The sequence below is a fragment of the Microtus oregoni genome, unplaced genomic scaffold, assembly GCF_018167655.1.
Source record: "Microtus oregoni isolate MIOR12 unplaced genomic scaffold, Mior012 000003F_ref0000135, whole genome shotgun sequence".
NCBI lineage: Eukaryota > Metazoa > Chordata > Mammalia > Rodentia > Cricetidae > Microtus > Microtus oregoni.
The window spans coordinates 18,393,458-18,412,308 of NW_024543062.1; the positions used below are offsets into that span (position 1 = coordinate 18,393,458).

The 18,851-nt window shown below is 49.4% G+C and overlaps 1 protein-coding gene across 1 annotated transcript in view; it reads right to left on the minus strand.

Annotated features, from left to right (window-relative positions):
• Positions 1–18,851, minus strand: part of Tmem132b (transmembrane protein 132B) — a 280,822-nt gene that overhangs the window by 183,359 nt on the left and 78,612 nt on the right. The window contains exon 2 of the mRNA XM_041648242.1: positions 1,088–1,979. Within this exon, the coding sequence (XP_041504176.1) occupies positions 1,088–1,979 (892 nt within the window). The remainder of the gene's footprint in view (positions 1–1,087; positions 1,980–18,851) is intronic.

An 18,851-nucleotide genomic window follows, 5' to 3' on the forward strand; every position in this document is an offset into this window, starting at 1 on the left:
GGAGAGATCAGAAAAATGCCTGCTTTTGTAAATACGTTTTATTGCAACCCACTCCCTCATCCTGGGTGTTTTCAGGCCATAACAATAGAGCTGAGAAATCACCAGAGGGACAAAAGGGTGGCACAAAGAGCTGAGTCACCACTGGACACTTTCCGGAATGTCTCCCAAAGCCCTGCTGTCATCTCCCTTGAGTCTCACGTAAGGATCTCAATGCACTGGGCCCCCAGCCTGCAGAACTCTCAGTACTGGGCAACCCCACCTTCCTTGTACTGAGACAAGAACTCCAGAGTGACCCACAGCAAGAGATAGGTGTCCCCAGAAGGGCCCCAGATGCCTGAGAGTGTATCTGGGAAGGTTTGATATTGTCAGCACATACCTGACAATATCCCACATCCCCCCCTTTTATGATTTTTGTTTTTTGGTTGTTTTTGGTTGGTTGGTTTGGTTTTGTTTTCAAGACAGGGTTTCTCTGTAGCTTTGGAGCCTGTCCTAGAACACTAGCTCTTGTAGATCAGGCTGGCCTCGAACTCACAGAGATCCGCCAGCCTCTGCCTCCCCAGTGCTGGAATTAAAGGCATGCACCACCACCGCCTGGCTTCTAATCCCCCTTTCTAAAAGCACTCACTGAACCGTAAACATGTATCTCTTACAGCCCACAAATGTCTCTCTCAAGGACCCAAGAGCCATTTCTTTGAAATAGAATCCCTGGGAAAGACAGGGCTCTGTCTCCTAGGCTCTGGGCAAGGCAGACCTCTAACTTAGTCACAGCCCGCCAGCAGGGGAAACCGCTGCCTCATCCACACTGCCAACCCCGAGGCAGCTGTCACTCTGCTTCAGTTGTATTCCCTATCTTCCCCCTCTCTAAAACTGCCCTCGTTCCCATAGGCAGAGAGGTCAGCTATGTGCTGTTGGTAATTAATAGATAAAATAGATAGAACCCATCCTCACCACCTTAACTAGAATCCCACACATGAACCTCTCATGAGCACTGGACAGTGATCGAGTGACCTGCTCCATTCTATAGCCAACAGCCCAAGGTTCACCAAGAGCCAAGTCTCCTCCCAGCGGATGTCACAAAGCCGCTTACCGAAGCGTGAACTGGTCTGCCACAGAGCCACTGGTCAGAGAGACCAAAAAAGTAGCCGTGTCCCCTTCTCGCATGAGGTTCAGAGGAATAGAGAGAGCGACATTGTCATCCAGGCTCACCAAGGACCACCGCAGGTCGTCCTGGGTAGGGTAGACCACCACACTTCCAATCCTCTCCCGGGCAGGGAGCAACTGCTGAGGCTCCTCCTGCTCTGAGTGGATGTTGTTTGCCCACTTGCCCTCCTCCTCCAGCGGGCACTGACCAGCCTCGTTGGCTGGATAAAGCGCAAAGAAGAGTTCCATGGCAGTGCCACCCAGCAGTGCTGGGATCTCCTCCTCGGGTTCCAGGTCCAGGCCGGAGCTGAACCACTCAGGCAAGAGCTCCAGTTCCGCCACACACAGCCCAGGGGCCCCCTGTAGCCGGCAGCTGGCCGCCACCTCCCTGGCCTCTGGGAAAGCAAACATCTTGACACAAGGGAGATCATCCCCAGGGTCACTGTCATCCCAGCCCATGCCAGTGACGTAGAACAGTGTCTGCACTTTGGGTCTGTTGGAAAAGATGGAACTGTCAAGGATGTGGGATTTGAGCCTCCAGTTGAAAGGGAACCTCTCCATGTTTCCGAAAGGGGTGGGCGTGAGCAGGAAGTCCCAGGGCACTGTCTTCTCCACAGAGAAGGGGCCGTAGCTGGCATTGATGGTGGGAGGGCTCTGGGCTCGGTGGATGAAGAGTGTGGCGGATCGGGCGTGCAGGCTGGCGTTGCGCATGAGGTCCTGGTTGGCCTCCTTGAGGAAGAATGCCTCTTCTGCGTCAGAGACATGGAAGCTGGCTGGGAGATAGGCAGGCAGCGAAGAGAACTTCTGCAGGTGGTCTGCAATGCCTCGACCCGTGCTCTCTGCGCAAGAAAGGAAAGTAGAGGCAGGGTCAAGGTCTGTTCTGAGACACGAGGAAACGAACAAACGAAATACCATCTCGACCCACCATTCCAGCAAGGTGTGCCATGGCCAAACAGCCCTTCTCCTCCCTCTCAGCATGGAGAAAGCCGAAGAAGCCCAAGAATCTTCCAATAAAACCCATTTCAGAATGCAAAGTAGACCAACTGCCCCAAAATCCAACAGTCCTGCGGTTAAACAGTTGCCTTTCCAGAGGAGAAGTGTTAATTCTTCCTATCCAAGGGAGGCAAGCGTAGGGAATGAGTGAGAAGCCCAGGACGCTGCTTGGTTTGGGTTATACACATTCTGCTCTTCAAACAATGTATTCAGCAGCTGTTAACTGTGCACACAACTTTCTCTGAGCAGAGCACCCAGCAACCTTGTACCCCTACCTACTCGGACTGCACTTACACACCTCTCTGAATAATAGGTTTATCTCTGTTGTACATGTGTGTGCATGCATGTGTGTATGTGTTTCTGTGTACATGGTATGTGTGCATATATGTATTGTTTATGGTATATGTGTTTGTATGTATGTAGGTATGTTTGTGGTATACAGGTATGTTGTGTGACCCAGGCTCCACATATGAGTGAAAACATGGCACTTAGCTTTCCAAGTCTGGATTACTTCACCAGATGAAATTTAAATTAGAATCTGCTTGGGTATGCTGATTGGGGTTTGGCTCCCAAACCAGGAAATTAAATCCTGGTGAATTTTGCACCACAGTGAACAAGAAAAGATACTAATCTCTTTGGAGGGACTTTTTTTATGCATCATGCTGAGCTTTTTTTATATAATTTATTTAACTTTATTTCATATGCATTGGTGTGAAGGTGTCAGATTCTCTGGGACTGGAGTTACAACAGTTGTGGGCTGCCATATGGGTGGTGGGACTTGAACCTGGGTCCTCTGAAAGAGGAGCCAGTGCTCTTAACCTCTGAGCCATCTCTCCAGCCCCTCATTGGAGGGACTTTAAGAGCACTGAGCCCTTCTGTGGATCTGGTTGTACCCTCTCCTTAAATGAAGGCAAGGTCCAGAGCAGCGTTTAAATTCTCATTTATTTAGACACGTAGAAAAGGAAATCAAAATAAATACACACTTCCACATGCTCCTTCGTCTTTGTGGATTGGTTTGTTCTTTTATCTTTCATGTGGATATGCTATGTCACTCAAAACGCTGATTCACGAGGATCCTAAATCTGGTCCTTCTCTCTGTTGTAGGCAAAGCCTCTGTTTTATCAGACACATCCATATGAGGCCTCACTCCTGTCCCACCATCAATCAAGCAAAATGTGACATAAATGTTGTCTCACCGTCTCTATGGACAGTCAGAGACATTCACAGCTAAGCCCACATTCTCTCCCCCAACCAGATAGTAATCTAACACGCTACCTTGATTTAAGAGCATTTATGAAGCCCTGAGACTGTCCTGGGAAGTATTCCCAGTCCTGGCCCGAGAAGCTAACATTTCTCCCTGATTCCAAAGTGTCATAGAGAAGCACTCATTCTTTTTCCCATCCACAGGCGGACCTGAACCCGTGAGTGGACTACGACACATGGCCCTGTTTGGTCTGCTATCTTCTTAGAGAGCTTATTGCCATCAGAAGGCAGGAGGCAGGCAACAAGGCAGGAAATGAGAAGGGTTTCAGGAAGCCAGTAGGAAGGACTGCTCATCCCGGCTTCCATGGGGGCCAAACAGTTAAGCCCAGGTTCTGAGACAGCACAGGGTGTACCAGGGAGATGCTGTGGTCCCTGATGCTTCCAAGCAAAAAAGCAAGTGCAGGTGGCTCTGAGGAAGTCTCAAGGAGAGCTCAGGTTGGGACAGAGGAAGGGATGAAGGAGCACCCATGATGAAGTAGCTCACGGGGTGCCAAGAGACCCAAAGAGAGATGCTGTATGTCATGCTGTGCTTGGCTACAAACACCTTCTAAACATGAGCTTTGGTCAAGACTGATAGGACCTGAAGCCTTGAGCCCCAAGGAAAGACCTGAAAAACAGTCTCTAGAAGCACTACCTTGGAAATGACTGGCCAGCTGTGTGGCTGAGGGTCATCTGTCTGGACACAGGTTGTTGCTGCCACTGCGTCTCTCTCCAGTTCCCACAGACAGCATGGGGCCCAGCCTGTCAGGTCTTTCAAAACTACCAGGAAGACAAACTCCTCACCAATGTGTCCAACCTTTACCATCTGCTGGTAACCTCCTGGCACCTGAGCAACTGGGTATAACTACACTTGTACGAGTTTCATGGTCATGAAGACAGGACAGAGAGGGGTCTTTGTGAGCACCAACATTAGTTCAGGGATACAGGAAATACAGTCTCTGAGGCCAGATTTTTTTTTTCTCTTTTCCAAAGAGGATTCAAATTAGCATGGGTAGGAAGAAGCACTGAAGGCTCAAGGACACTACTGAGCACTGAGTGCGCACCATGTATACACTCAGAAAGTGAATGATCAGGGCAGAGACAGCAGCCTTGTGAACCAGTGTTGAAACATAAACCAGCTTGTCCACTGAGTACTAGAGGTGAGTGCATATTATAGCAACAAAAACAAGATAAAATATAGAAAACTAAAGGCAAAGGAAAACAAAAATGCAATTGCCATCATCATCACCATAATCATCAACACTGTCATCACTACCATCAACACCACCATCACCATCATCATCAATGCCATCATCATCACCACCACCATCATCACTACCATCATCATCATCATCACCACCACCATCATCACTACCATCATCATCATCATCATCACCATCACCATCAATGCCATCAGCATCATCATCACCATCATCACTACCATCATCATCATCACCACCACCATCATCACTACCATCATCATCATCATCATCACCATCACCATCAATGCCATCATCATCACCATCATCACTACCATCATCATCATCACCACCACCATCATCACTATCACTACCATCATCATCATCATCATCATCATCATCATCACCATCACCATCAATGCCATCATCATCACCACCACCATCATCACTACCATCAGTGCCAGTATCATCACCGTCACCACCACCATCACCACTGTCATCACCATCATCATCACCCTCAGAAAGCCTCACAGGTCACTGAGACTCACGCAGACAGTAAATGCCCAATGTGGATCTAACCAAGCAGAATCTTGCATTAATCACTCGTGTGCTGCCAGGAATTAACTCCACCAGCCAACCGCACACTGAGTGGACTCGGGGGAGTAACAAACCCAGCTCTTACAGCCCACACTCTCCATGGCATGAAAGCAAGCCCAGTTTGTCCCTTGGGACATGGAGGGACACCACAACACTCACACAGCACTGACTGGACTGAGCTGGTCCCAACATGGTCCTCCCGTACAAGGCAGGGCTGCCACAGCAGACAACAGTCCAAGGGATGGGACTCCACAGAGGACAAGGCCATTGGCCTTGCTGTCGCCATAGCTCCCCAGTACCCTAAAGTATAATATAGGGTCACCTCCACTCTCACCCTGTGTGGTGGATTGAATAGAAATGGTCCCCAAAGAGTCTCATGTTTGAATGCTTGGTCCACAGGGGGTGGCCTTGTTGAAGTAGGTGTGGTCTTGCTGGAGGAAGTGTGTCATTGTGGGGGCGGGCTTTGAAGTCTTAGAAGCTCAAGTCAGTTGCTTTTCTTACTACCTGAAGATCAAAATATGAAACCCTCAGCTCCTTTTCCAGAACCAAGTCTGCCTGCACACTGCCATTGTCCCACCAAGATGATGACAGACTAAACCCAATTAAATGTTTTCCTTTATAAGAGTTGTCATGGTCGTCGTTTCTCTTCACAGCAATAGAAACCCTAAGACACCCTGTTTCTGTGGATGGCAGTGTGAGCATGGATGTGTGCGCACGAGTCCGTTTCCATATTTAATTCTTGATTCTGGCTGGGGTTTCTCTCCATGAAAAAATGTACATTAAGAATCCAACAGAAGTTGAAAACCAGTGAGCCCTGGACTCAGCCTGTGGATAGACTGATTTGACTTTAGCCTTGCAGGGGGGTTTGCTTGTTTAACAATCCCATACACATATATAATGGATTTTAGTCACTTTGACACACTGGCTTCCTCTCTCTCTCACCCTCTCCTTTTCCCTTCTTCTCTATAAGTCCCCTTTTACGTTCATGTTTTCTTATGTATGGCCCTCTGAGTTTCCCTTGTTTTTGGACTGAGAATGGGTAGGAGGTAACATACCCTTCTTCGTGGGTGACTTTTGGCTATTAGTGGTTGCTGGAGGAAGGGCTATCATTTTCCCAGTAGGTACTGGTTTGTGTGTATATTGGCTGAATGTTCCCCATCAGAAAGCCCACACACCCTCCACTGCTCCCCAACTTCCCTCGCTACTAATCCTCACTTATTCCTGGCATGATCCTTGGCCGCAAGACTATTCTATTAGATAACCATCTTCTCTAAACCACGTTCTCCCATGTCTCCTGGTCCCTGTATCTCTATTACGTCTCTCTATTGCCGTCTGTATTCTTATGATGTTTCCACTCATGCTTTATGCCCAAAGCACTCGGGGGCTAGTTTAGAGCCTTCAATGCTGTACCCAGTGCTTCGCAGTGGAACTCAGTGTGTTTCCCCAAAATAGCTTAATACATCAGAGTTCCATTACATTTCTCAAGTTGACTCTTAACTTGACAGGGTCTAGAACCAGCTAGGAGACAAGCCTCTGGTATGCCTGTGAAGGACTATCCTGATTAGGTTGAATGCGGTAGAAGAACCATGCTTACTGCAGGTGGCAACCATCCCATGGGCTGGGGTTCCAGATGGACTAAGGAGGAGAGAATGAGCCAGGCACCAGCATGCATCTCTCTCTGCTTCCTGACTGTGGATGTCATGTGACCAGCCACCTCATGCTCCTGTCGCCAGGACCTTCATGCCATTATAGACTCTACTCCTCAAACTGTGAACCAAATCAACCCCTTCTGCCTTTAGTTGCTTTTGCCATGGCGTTTTATCACGGGCATCAGAAAAGTAACTAAGACAATCATATGCTGCAAATGCCAAACCCTGCGGTCCCCAGAATGTGGCTGTATTTGGAAAAAGTCTTGGACGAGGCAATTCGGTTTCAGTGAAGTCATCTGAATTAATCCTAACCCAACATGACAGTTGTCCTTATGAAAAGAAAGAGAAGGAGTCAGGGTGCATACAAACACAGAGGACACGGGGAGACACAGGGAGACAGCTGCCGCCAGTCAGCCAGGAGAGATGGCTCAGCAGCTTAGGAGCACTGGCTGCTCTTCTAGAGGACCCAGGTTTGTTTATTTGTTTCCTAGCACCCACATGACAACTCACAACTGTTTGTGACTCCAGTTCCAGGCAGGGGCTCTGACACCCTCACTCAGACATGCATGCTGGCAAAATACCAATGCACAGAAAAATAAAGATAAATAAATAATAATTTTTCAAAAAGAAAGAAAAAAGCCAGGTGTGATGGCATACATCTACAATCCTAAAACTCTTAGGGAGTGATGGATGGCAGAGACAGGAGAATCATCTAGAAGTTCAAGGGACAACTAACCTGAATATGCAGCCCAGCAGTAAAAACCACTAGAGAGACCCTGACTTAACAAGGTGAAAGGTGAGAATCAGCTCCTGAAAACTGCCCTCTGACCCCCACATGTGGGCCGTGGCGTGCACGCATCAACCCCTCCGTCCACAACTGATTAATTAATTACAAAGGAGAGAGTGAGCTGAGCTCCAGCATCCATGTCTCTCTGACCAGCTGCCTCCAGCTCCCGCTACCATGCCTTCCTCTCCGCGATGGACCGCACTCTCAAAGTGTGAGCCCAAATAAACCCTCCCTGCCTGCAGTTGCTCCTGTCATTCATTTTGCCACAACAATAAGACAGTAAATAACACACCAGCTAACCTGCCAGCACTGGCTCCTTGAGGTTTGGACAGCTGTGGCCCCGCTCCTAGAAAGACTCAAACCGCAGGGCTCATAGTTAACGTAGCCAGCTGCCGTTAGCCAGGAGGAAACCAAGACGGATGGCAAACGCAGGGAGCGTTAAACCCGCGTGAAAGATTTCCACGGAGCAGCAGAAGTAGAAAGGTCCTCATTAAATGGATTCTATAGCTTTCCTCATGACAGTAATGCTGACCTCCTATAGACACTGTCAGCTGCTAGACGGTAGGGTGCTCTCAGGACCTCATCCTAATTTCCATTTATATTTATTCTAAATTGGGCACCTTGGAGACATTTAAGAAAGAGAGAGACGCTGGCTAAATGATCCTGACAGCCCTGCTGCTGTCTGATGAGAGAGCAGATGAGGCCCACAGGGGGCGGAGAGGTTCCTAGGCAGGAGGCCCCGAGCTGCCTGTCACCTCCACTAATACACTAAGACAGTCTCTGTCACTTCCACCCTCCAGCCATGAGGTGACCAAGTAAAACAAACCACTTGCCAGCATGCAAGTCTGAGGGAGTATCACACGGAGAGGCTTCTCACTAACTGAAACAAGGCTTCCCCTTCATTTGTTCATTACTGAAATAAAAACTGATTGTTTGGGCACTGGAAAGATGGCTCAGTGGTTAAGAGCATTGGCTGCTCTTGGAGAGGACCCAGGTTCTATCCCTAGCTCCCACATGGTGGTTCACAACTGTTCCAGGGGGATCAATGCCCTCTTCTGGCCTCCATGAGTACTGTATGCACATGGTGCAGATAAACTCACACAGGTACACATATGCATACACATAAAACAATAAGTAAATTAGTAAATTTTTATACGATTTAAGGGTATATATTATTCTTTCAAAGTTTTGGGACACAAACATAAGGACCCAAGTTTCAGTCCCCAACACCCATATGAAAAGCCAGGTATGGTGGCTCACATCTATAATCCTAGCAACAGGAAGCAGAAGTAAGAGGATCTCTGGGGCTCATCCACAGTCTCCAAGTTCAGTGAGAGACTCTGCCTCAAAAACAAGCTGGAGAGTGATTGACAAGGAGGCCTAAAGTTGACTTCTCGCCTCCACATGCAGGTACACACATCACACACAAAATGAATTTTCCATTTCTAATCTATGTGCATATATGCATGCACACGTATGTGCCACAGCATGTGAGAGGCAGTCAGAGGACAGCTCCTTCTACCATATACGTTCTGGAGATTGAACTCAAGCCATTAGGTTTGGTGGCATGTACCCTTACCGGCTGAGCCACCTCAGCAGTCCCTCTTTTTCAAGTTATATAGGTCTTCATAGAGTTAGAACTAAGGCCAGTCAACACTGGCTTCAGGTCCAGCTGGATTCGGCGTTCCCAGCACCATCTCCCCACTTGTTTGGAAATGTCCTCGAACGGCCCAGTGGGTAGATGGACTGGGATGGGGGTGTTGAATGGCCTAGTCAACAGATCAAATGACAGAGGCACACTGAGCAACGTCTCATGCACATCATGCCAATGAGAGAGGCAACCTCAGATAATAACCAACCACTCTGGCTGAAACAAGATTATCATAGATGGCAGAACAGACACCCAAGGGCCCCTTCCTTCTAGCCTTTATGGACTGAGCAGGAAGTTGAAAGAGACGTTAGGGTAGAATGTGGGTTTCTGGCCTCAGTGTGCAAGTATCAATTCCTTGTGTTTGACGTCACCTATTCTGTGGTCATCTTACACAAAAGGGGAAAAAAAGGACACATAACATACACGTAAACAAGTCACACTTAGGCTCTGGTTCAGGGACCCAAAGCCACTCATAGAAGCAATTTCAAAAGCCCTCTACTGTTTCCAAAACAGGAAGCAAGCAGGGGAAGTAAGCAAAGTGAGGACACGGCCTCTCCCTGCAGAGCTCCGCAGGGTTTCTGCGGAGGGGCACTCGACCGTGTGACCTTGACAGTCCAGGGGACCAATGTATCTAACTACTCAGAGACCCTCCTCTCATGGTCTCGCTGTCTCCCTGATGTCCCACAACTCTCTATGTAGACAGCCTGGCCTCGGACTTGCATACATCCTCCTGCCTCCACCTCCAGAGTGCTGAAATTAAATCTATGCAGCCTCATGCTCAGCTCCACCCTGCTGCAGAGGAACTTCCAGGCGAAAAGAGAAGACAGATTTTTAAAAAATGGGGGGACCAGACATGATGGCACACACACACACCTTTAAGCCCAGCTCTCGGGAAGGAGAGGCAGCAGGATCTCTGTGAGTTCAAGGCCAGCCTCGTCTACAGAGCGAGTTCCAGGACAGCCAGAGCTACACAGAGAAACCCTGTCTCCAGGGTTCCAGAGAATGCAATGAAAGAATATATAACATGCCCTAATAAGGGGCTAGTACCAATTTGAGGGCTGCCAGGTCTCCAGAAAGGGGAGTGCAGCGCTGGCTGGAGTCAAGGCAACTAAATGTAGCCAATGAATGCGATTTGGTAGCAAGAGCCAGTGACAAGACTCAGCAGGTAGAGTGCCTGGGACCAATCCCGACAACCTGAGTGTGATCCTTGGGACCCACATGGTAGGAAGGAATCGATACCTGCAAGCTGTCCTCTGATCTCTACTTAATACATTGTGGCATACATGCCCTGAAACATACAAGAAAATAAATACATAAACACATAAATGCAAAAAAACCACCCACATTATTTTTCTAATTACTAATACCAATCTATGATTGTCTTGTAAATTTGTAATATAATCCTAAAGCTATTTAGAGATGTAGAAGTGGGAGCACAGAGATGTTAAGAAACTAGTCTGAGGTCACACAGCGGGGAAAGGGTGGAGCCAGCCCCCTCTAGCTGGTTCCAGATCTTAACCAAGGCAGAGAGGCTCAACAGAGGCCTTTAACTGATCCTATGACCCCGAAGTTAATGGGAAAGAAACCTATGAGGAGGGCGAGGAACAGACACATGGGTAGGAGCCATATCAGAAGTAAAACCACTCACTGTGAAGAATCCCAGTAGCAGGGAAAATATATCCCCAAAATCCTGCAGTCTCTTTTCCTGGAATGTCGTACAGATTGGATTGTATGTGCGGCCATGAGCTGGGAAGGAGGCAGGCGCGCAGCCACAAGCAGGTGCAGGCCACAGGGGACAGCCCTGGCTGCCTGTCCTTGGCTGCCCCAACTGGGCTCACAGAACAATACCGCCACCTGCTGGCCTCAACTGTCAACACAGAGGAAAGCAGGTGCTAGGCCTGGCTTTGGAGAAAATAAAAGACTTTGGGGTGGTGGGGCGCTTGTCACATTGCGCTGCTGCCCTCCCACAGGAAGCCTTTGGGCATGGCACAGCAGACCTGCGAGTCCAGTCTCTTCACATCCCCAAAATCACAACTTGGTGGGCTTCAGGCAAAAAGGGTCACCACCCCCAGACTGGGAGGGAGGGACCAGCAAACAGTAACAAGGGACAATTCTCTGCCCTGAAGACTAAACACTTAACCTAGCAGGGAAACACCCGTGCCCCACATCCCTGACCTGGATTTGCCACCACACACAGGGTCTTGTGGTGTACTGAAGCCGTGGGCTTCAGGGTAACAGCCAGAGACAGCAGCAATGGCAGGGATGGTGACCTGCTCCCCTCTGTCCATACCTCTCACCCCAAGAAGTCACAGCACAGAGTAGGAGGCATCTGCCAGCCCATCACAGTCCTCAGGGGAAAGCCTGTCTGCTGCGTCAGAGAAGACTACCCTCTAGAGCACTCATTCCAACCCCAGACTAAAAAATGTTCCCTGGGTGCTAGAGAAATGACTTGGTGGTTAAGAGCACTGGCTGCTCTTCCAAAGGACTGGGTTTAATTCCCAGCACCTACATAGCAATTAAGAACCATCTATCTCCAGTTCTGCGTGATCTGATGCCCTCTTCTGGTCTCTATGGGAAATGCACACAGACTTAAACAGGTAAAACCCCCATGCACATAGCATTAATTTTTAAAAAATAAAAACTGTCCCTGATTCCTCTTTCATGGACCACCTGTGTGCTGAGGGGCACCAGTAGAAGGAAACCTTTAAAAGCTAGCACCAAGAGAGATAAGCATGGCCGGTGTTACCAGGAGTGATGACTTGACCCAAAACCGCCAGGACTCTGATGGAGACAGAAACCATGTGTCATTTCCCAGAGACCCTGGAGCTGAGTCTGGGGCCTTAATCTTCATCCCCATTCAGACCGCCCCCCCATACTGACGTCCACACCCCACAAAACAGCATCAAGCTAAAGCGGGCTACACAGTTGCCTGGACAACAGACTATCAGAGTGGGCTCCGATTTGGGCTCGGGCCATCTTTATTGAAAGCAGGTCCTCAGGGAGAGTGTGAAGTTTCTGCAGTCAAATCCGAAGTCCTTAAGTGGGCACCTCTGAGCCTGAGCCCACTCAATCAAGGCAAGAGAGCAGAGCGTCCCGTGGCTCTCAAAGGCGTGGGAAGAGGCCAGACTCCAGGCCCTCCAGAGTCCTTTGCTCAACTTAGGCGTTCGTAAATTGCCTCTCCCGGGATCTGTCTCTTTTCTCTCCCTTTGGGAAAATCTTGGTAATAAAGGAGACGTGTGACCCCTCCCCCCATTCAGGACGTTTAAGGGACTTGAAGCCTGGCAAGATGGTTTAGTGGGCAAAGGTGCTCGCTGCCAAGTCTGGAGATTTGAGTTCAATCCCCAGGGCCCTACAAGGTAGGGGGAGAAAACCCACTCCTGGAAGTTGTGTTGTGGTTTTCCTACTTGTGTTGTGGTACAGATGTCATCACACACACACACACACACACACACACACACGTGTAATAAAATTAAAGACTAGGAGTGAAAACGGTCTGGTCTACGAAGTGAGTTCCAGGACAGCCAGGACTGTTAAACAGAAAAACCCTGTCTCGAGGGGGAAAAGGAGAGAGAGCGCGCCAAAACGAGGGAAAAGGCTGTGCAGGGTTGTCCTGCCTTTCTGCCTGGTCTGGGGGCATTGCGCATGGCCACGTCTCCTAAGCCTAGCAGCTTCCCTGATGAAATGAGAATCTAAGGCTTCCGTGGGGAGGGTGCTAGCTCCATGCTGGCCTCCTGTTTTGGATGTGCCCTCACCATATGCTCCTGAAACGTGGGGAAAGTGAGCAAGAGGCAGCTGTGTTCCCAGAATTCATCCACAGCACCCGGTGTGCCCGACAGTCAGTGTGGGATGGGGACCCAGGCTACAACGTCTGCCGCCGGTCACCAGTATTCTCCGCTGAAATGACCTCGGAGAGCCCCATTTCATATTTCAAGTTGGTACCATCTACCCAGCAGGCACAGGGCAGGAACTGGCTCAGAAGAATTTGGTCAGTACCCCATTTGAGTTGAACTCCAAAACCAGCACATCGCCCTTCCAAGGATGATGGAGATCTGAAACCCTGGGCGACTCAACATGCAATAGCTATGTGGATGTATTTCATTCAGAGCTCTCGGGGAGCAAAATTTGACAATGGCCATCTAAGATTAACACATCTGGCCTTGGAGAGACTGCTCCCACTTCTCGGTACCCTTCTTGGGAAGTTACCTGCCCAGATGTGAAAGGCCACACTCAGGACTCCTTCTGGAATGAATCTTTACATCAGCAGCCACGGAGGTAAGAGTCCACAGACTGGAGGCGGGTGCTCTGGTTCTAATGGAGCTTTTGGAAGCTGAGCCCAGCTCACCCTCACAACTGCCTGCGAAAGATACGGCCCATGGTAGACAGCCCTACCACACTGGAAAGCTAAGAGTCACAGTGATGTTAAGAAGAAATGAAGGCAAGGGGGTTTTTTTGTTTGTCCGTTTCTTCTGTGCCAGCTAACGACTAGAGAAGCCATACATGTCACAGGCCAGACGCGTGATGGACTGCACAATCACGGCTCTCAAAAACATTGCAGGCCCCATGATAAAAATAATGTACAGAGGAGAATTACCTGATACTGTATGTCAGTGCAAACTAAACTATATACAGAATATATGTGTGAAAACGCGTGTGTGTGTGTGTGTGTGCAAGGAGGCATAGACAATACATTAATATGCTTTTCATGTGTAAAATATCTCTAAACACAGGGAAGGGGTCTAATATTGACTGACTACAAGAAAAAAAAAACAGTGGCTAAGGTTGGATAGGGTTTGCTTTTCTTCAAAATTACATGTATAGCCTGAATTAGAACCATATGCATGTACCGTGGCTTTAACTATGTGAACAGGCTTGCCAGCATTCGCTTTACAGACCACAAAATGTACCCACGTATCCCATGGACCCCATTGCTATCACCCAGCATAAACCCTGGGTCAGCCCCCAGTCTGGCTCCTCTCACCTGATGTGATTATCTGCAAGACCCCGGCAAGAAATCAGCTTTGGAAAGACAGGGTTTATCTTAGCACACACTTCCAGATGACAGTCCACCCAAGTCACCGTGAGAAGAGCTAGAAGCCACTGGTCACAGGACATCCACAGTCAAGAGCAGAAATGAATCCTGCCTGTTGCTTGCTTGCTCTTGGCTAGATTCCTTCTCTCTCGTACTGTCCATGGCTCCCTGTCTAGGGAACAGTGCCTCCCACGAGGGACTGGGTCTTCCTGCACTGATTAACTGTCAAGATAATCCCCCACAGAGATTCCCACCAAGGGCCAACCTGACCTAGATCATTCCCCATTAAGACTCTAAATGAGGTGAATTGAGGTTTTATCGCGTTGACAGTTAAACCTAACCAGCACACACAACACATTCACGGGCTCAACAGGTGTGTTCATGCCTCTGTCACATGATACACAACTGTGTTATCTCCAGTTTGAGGCGATGGAGAACAGCACTATCGGGGACCTGTACACCCATGCCTCCATTTCTTTCAAGGCAGATTTAGAAGTAGCAGGGCCAGGTCCTGAGGCAGAGGTGCATTGTGAGAACCTACCAACTGTTCTCAAAGCCACTTCTCCATTTGACAGCCAACACCCACCGAGAGAAATGTTACTTGGCTGCGTCCTCACCAACACTCGATACTATCACTGCTTGTTTCTGTCACCCCATCAGCTTCACAGTGGGATGCTAACCCTTGGTTTGGATTTGCCTTCCCCTTGTGACTAACGGTGTGGGGATCTAACTGTAAACATATGATTAGTAACTATACAACAGACTCAGAAAAACCACAACCTCCAGGTTCTCTCCCCCAAATCAAACAGCCCTGAGTTAGTATTCCACGCACAAAGACCTTTGGGCTCCTCTCCTAGGCTCCTATGTTACAGAGCAGTATACAGCACAGTATTCTGGATGTCATGGGACCACTGGTGACAGCCCCCAAACCAGACACATCACTATCTCCCAACTGTAGTGGTTTGAACGAGAAATACCCCCCACAGGCTCATGTATTCAAACATTTGGTCTCCAGCAGGTGGCGCTGTTTGAGGAGGTTATGGAACCTTGAAGAGGTGACGTCTTGCTGGAGGAAGTATGTCACTAGGGGTGGGCTTTGAGGCTCTATATCCTCACCCTACTTCCTGTCCTTTCTATTTCCTGTAAGTAGTTGGAGATGAGATCTCCCAGCTTCCTGTTTTGGCTGCCGTGCCTCCCTCGCCATGGTGGGCTCTCACTGGAACTGTAAGCCCCAATAACCTCTTTCTTCTATAAGTTGCCTTGGTCATGGCTTTTATCACAGCATCTGAAGGGCACCCAATCCAGGCAACTTGGACTTGTAACCAAAAGACTGTGTGTATCTCTACTCCCACAACCATACCCCCAGGGCCCCTAGATATATGCAAGGCCTGGATCCTGAAGATAAGTTCCATGGGGTCACAGCAGCAGCTCATGATGTTTTTAAATGTATTCCTCTCCATGTAAGTCACCCAAAGAGGCAGGGCTCAGCTGGCTACCACTCACAGACTCCCCACTGGAGACAAGGACAGGAGGGAAACTCGAGCACTGTACGCAGTAAACAGACCTCCTCTTCTAGCTCAGTTCCCCCCACACACATCATCCCACCCCAGCCATGCCACCAGGCCCCTCTGACGCTCCCCCCCCCCCCATCCTGCAACAGGCCGGCTCCACCTGTTAATGGAAGCCGACTGTCTCGAAGCTGGCTGGTAAATCTTATTAAAGCAATCCCTCCCTGAACCCAGACTATTACAGCCACCCTTATGGTAGAATAAAAATTAATTTTCTCAGCTATAATAAGAACGATAAGAATGAATCACTTGGGACCAAATAAAGATTACAATTAGCACCAACAGAATAAATCGAAGTTTAACGTGGGCCAGCTGTGGATTTGCTCCGATTTTCTCTCCGTTGCCTGTAAAGGCATCTGCAGAGAATGGCCTCTCTCATGAGCCCTGCAGATACAGGGGCTGTGTGAAGTTCCTGGGAGGAAAGGATGGGCTGCTCAGAGGGCACAGAGGCTAAAGGCTCAGAGGTCACAGAGGCCAAAGGCTCAGAGGGCACAGAGACCAAAAGCTCAGAGGGCACAGAGGCCTTGGGAGAGTCCAGGGAAGGGAAAGAAGGTGCTGTTGAAAACAATCATGCTATGGAGCAAGTGACCTCTGCCAGGTCCCTGTGGACCTGTGTGGTCACTGAGTCATTCAGCATAGGAGCTTCTCCTTGGGAACTTCCTCCTCCTCATCATCATCCTTGTCTCCCTCCTTCCCTTCCCCATCTTCCCTCTTCTCCCTCTCCTTCCCTTCTTCCTCCTACCCCTCCTCCTCTCCCTCCTACCCATACCCTTCCTACCCTTCCTCCTTCTCCTTCCTGTGGGAGCCCACAGTTTTAAATCCATTCCGTCTCGACTAAAGGTCAGAGAGTTCAAACCTATTCTTGCTCCTCAAGGACAAATAACAAGATATTTGGCCAAAAATGTGGCTACTGGATGTCCTGCTGCTCAAGGACCAGACATTTGGCGTGGTTACTAGGAGTTCTGAGATGTAAGGAAGTAATTATGATTGTTTGTTCTTTATATCATGGGAGGAACGTCTTCTGCCCTCCCCTTTTGATTGGGGTATATACGGACTTTGAGTAATAAACTTGAGGCTGTTGCCAGTATTCACTGGAAGCCCTCCCAGCTCTAATTTCTGTCTCTCAGTCTCTTTCTTAATCCTCACTCCCTTTTCAAGAACACGCGAACAGGTCGGCAGCTCTGACACGTCTCCCTCCCCCTCCACAGTGAGTCTCACCTCAGTGACCCACAGCTGGGCAGAGATGCAGAGAAGCCAGTTACAGCCCATAGCATCTCTGTTTGAAATACTCACCCGGGGCTGGGGAGATTGCTCAGTCTGTGCTAGCTACTTAGGCATAAGGACGGGAGTTTGAGCCTCCATGCCTACAAGAAAGGGGGCATTGGAGTGCGAGATGGGCATAGCTGGTAATTCTAGTGCTGACGGGGGTACCTAGTGCTCATTTGGCTGGCCAGCATAGACTAATGCCCAGTTCACAGAAGCTAGAGAAACCCCATGGGAGCCTTTTAGGTAGAGGCCTGAGAGAATCCTGGCAGCTTCCAGTGACCAAAAGAAACTGTCTCCACCTGCCACATGCCCACCTGTGCCAGACGTGGCCACAAGTGCTGTGTGTACTGACTGATACCCTCTCCACAGCTCTGGATGTAACTGAAAATTTTGCTCTATGTGGGAACTGAGGCCTGGAGACGTCGTGCCATTCCCACGGTCACACAACAAGGCCAAGCACAGTCTACATCTGAAACCAACTGGTCATGCTCCTGCCTCCACACTGCACTGTCCAACCACCCCTGGGCTTCTCCTTGGAAATCCCTATGGGAAGAAGCTAAGCTAGTGACTGACTGGTGGGTAACAATGGCTCGAGGGGTCACCTAAGTATGTGATAGGTCGGATAGATGGGTGCTCAACTCCCCAAGGCCCTGAACTGTACAGTTCTGTCCTGAATATTCCCTGCCTCATTCCTGGAGTTGGTGAGTTTGCAACACCAGGGAGTGCCTTCCTGAGCCAATATAAAGGACACTGGGGAGAACCCAAACCACAACCTTCAGGAAACCCACCCTTGGAACCATACCTAAACAGCCCTGTGAGGACAGCAAGGCAATCAGCACCCACCCTTACCCCCGTCCTGGCTCCCACGGGACACCAGCACCTCAGCCACCCAGGCAGCGATGCCAACCAGAGCCACAGCGCACAAAAGAGACATTTCTCCACTAATTTTGATTTTAATCTCTGAAAGAAGTGAGCTGCAACCTGGGTAGTCATTAGCAAAGAAGAAAGCACCTCTCATCCCAACTCCTAACTCTTGGTGCCCACTGGAAAATGATCGCCGCCCGTGGTAGCTTCGCTAATTTGAGCTAGAAGAAAAGGTCTTTGTGCCTTCTATACAAGGTTCACGACCTCGTTCCCCGTTCCCAGCTTCCCCGTGTGAGCCTGCCTGGCTCTGGCTCTGAGAAGAAACAGGGCTGAGCCCTTCAGGAGACTCCGTGTACAGAAGATGCCCACTCTGTGAAGAGCAAGGTGCCCTTAGGGAAACCCCGTACCACCACAGGAGCCCGAGGTGTCGCTCGTTCCTGTTCCTTGCCCTGGGCAGAGGCATTTTCTGCTTGCAAATGAGGCTCTGAGCAGGAAAGAGAGAGGAGGAAAGAGAAGGGCCTCCCCGCTGCTGTCTGTGGCAGGTATCAAGCTCAGCAGAGTCCCCAATTATAGCGTGCAGCCTTCACTGGTGATTCTTGTCAAAATACCCGTATCCCAGCAAGTGAGACCTTGTGCACAGATTCAGGTGCTTACCCAGGAAGGAGCGGGGCTGGGCGAGCTCAGCTGGTAAAGGTGCTTGCCACCAACCTGACTGCTGACCTAAATTCAATCCCCAGAACCAGCATGATAGAGGGAGAGAACTGAGTCTCCAAAAGTCAGCCTATGGCCTCCACGTTCAAGCCCCTCCCTTCTCTGGGCGCATGGATGGCCACTGACATCAGATTTCAGATGATTCAGCCTTTCTG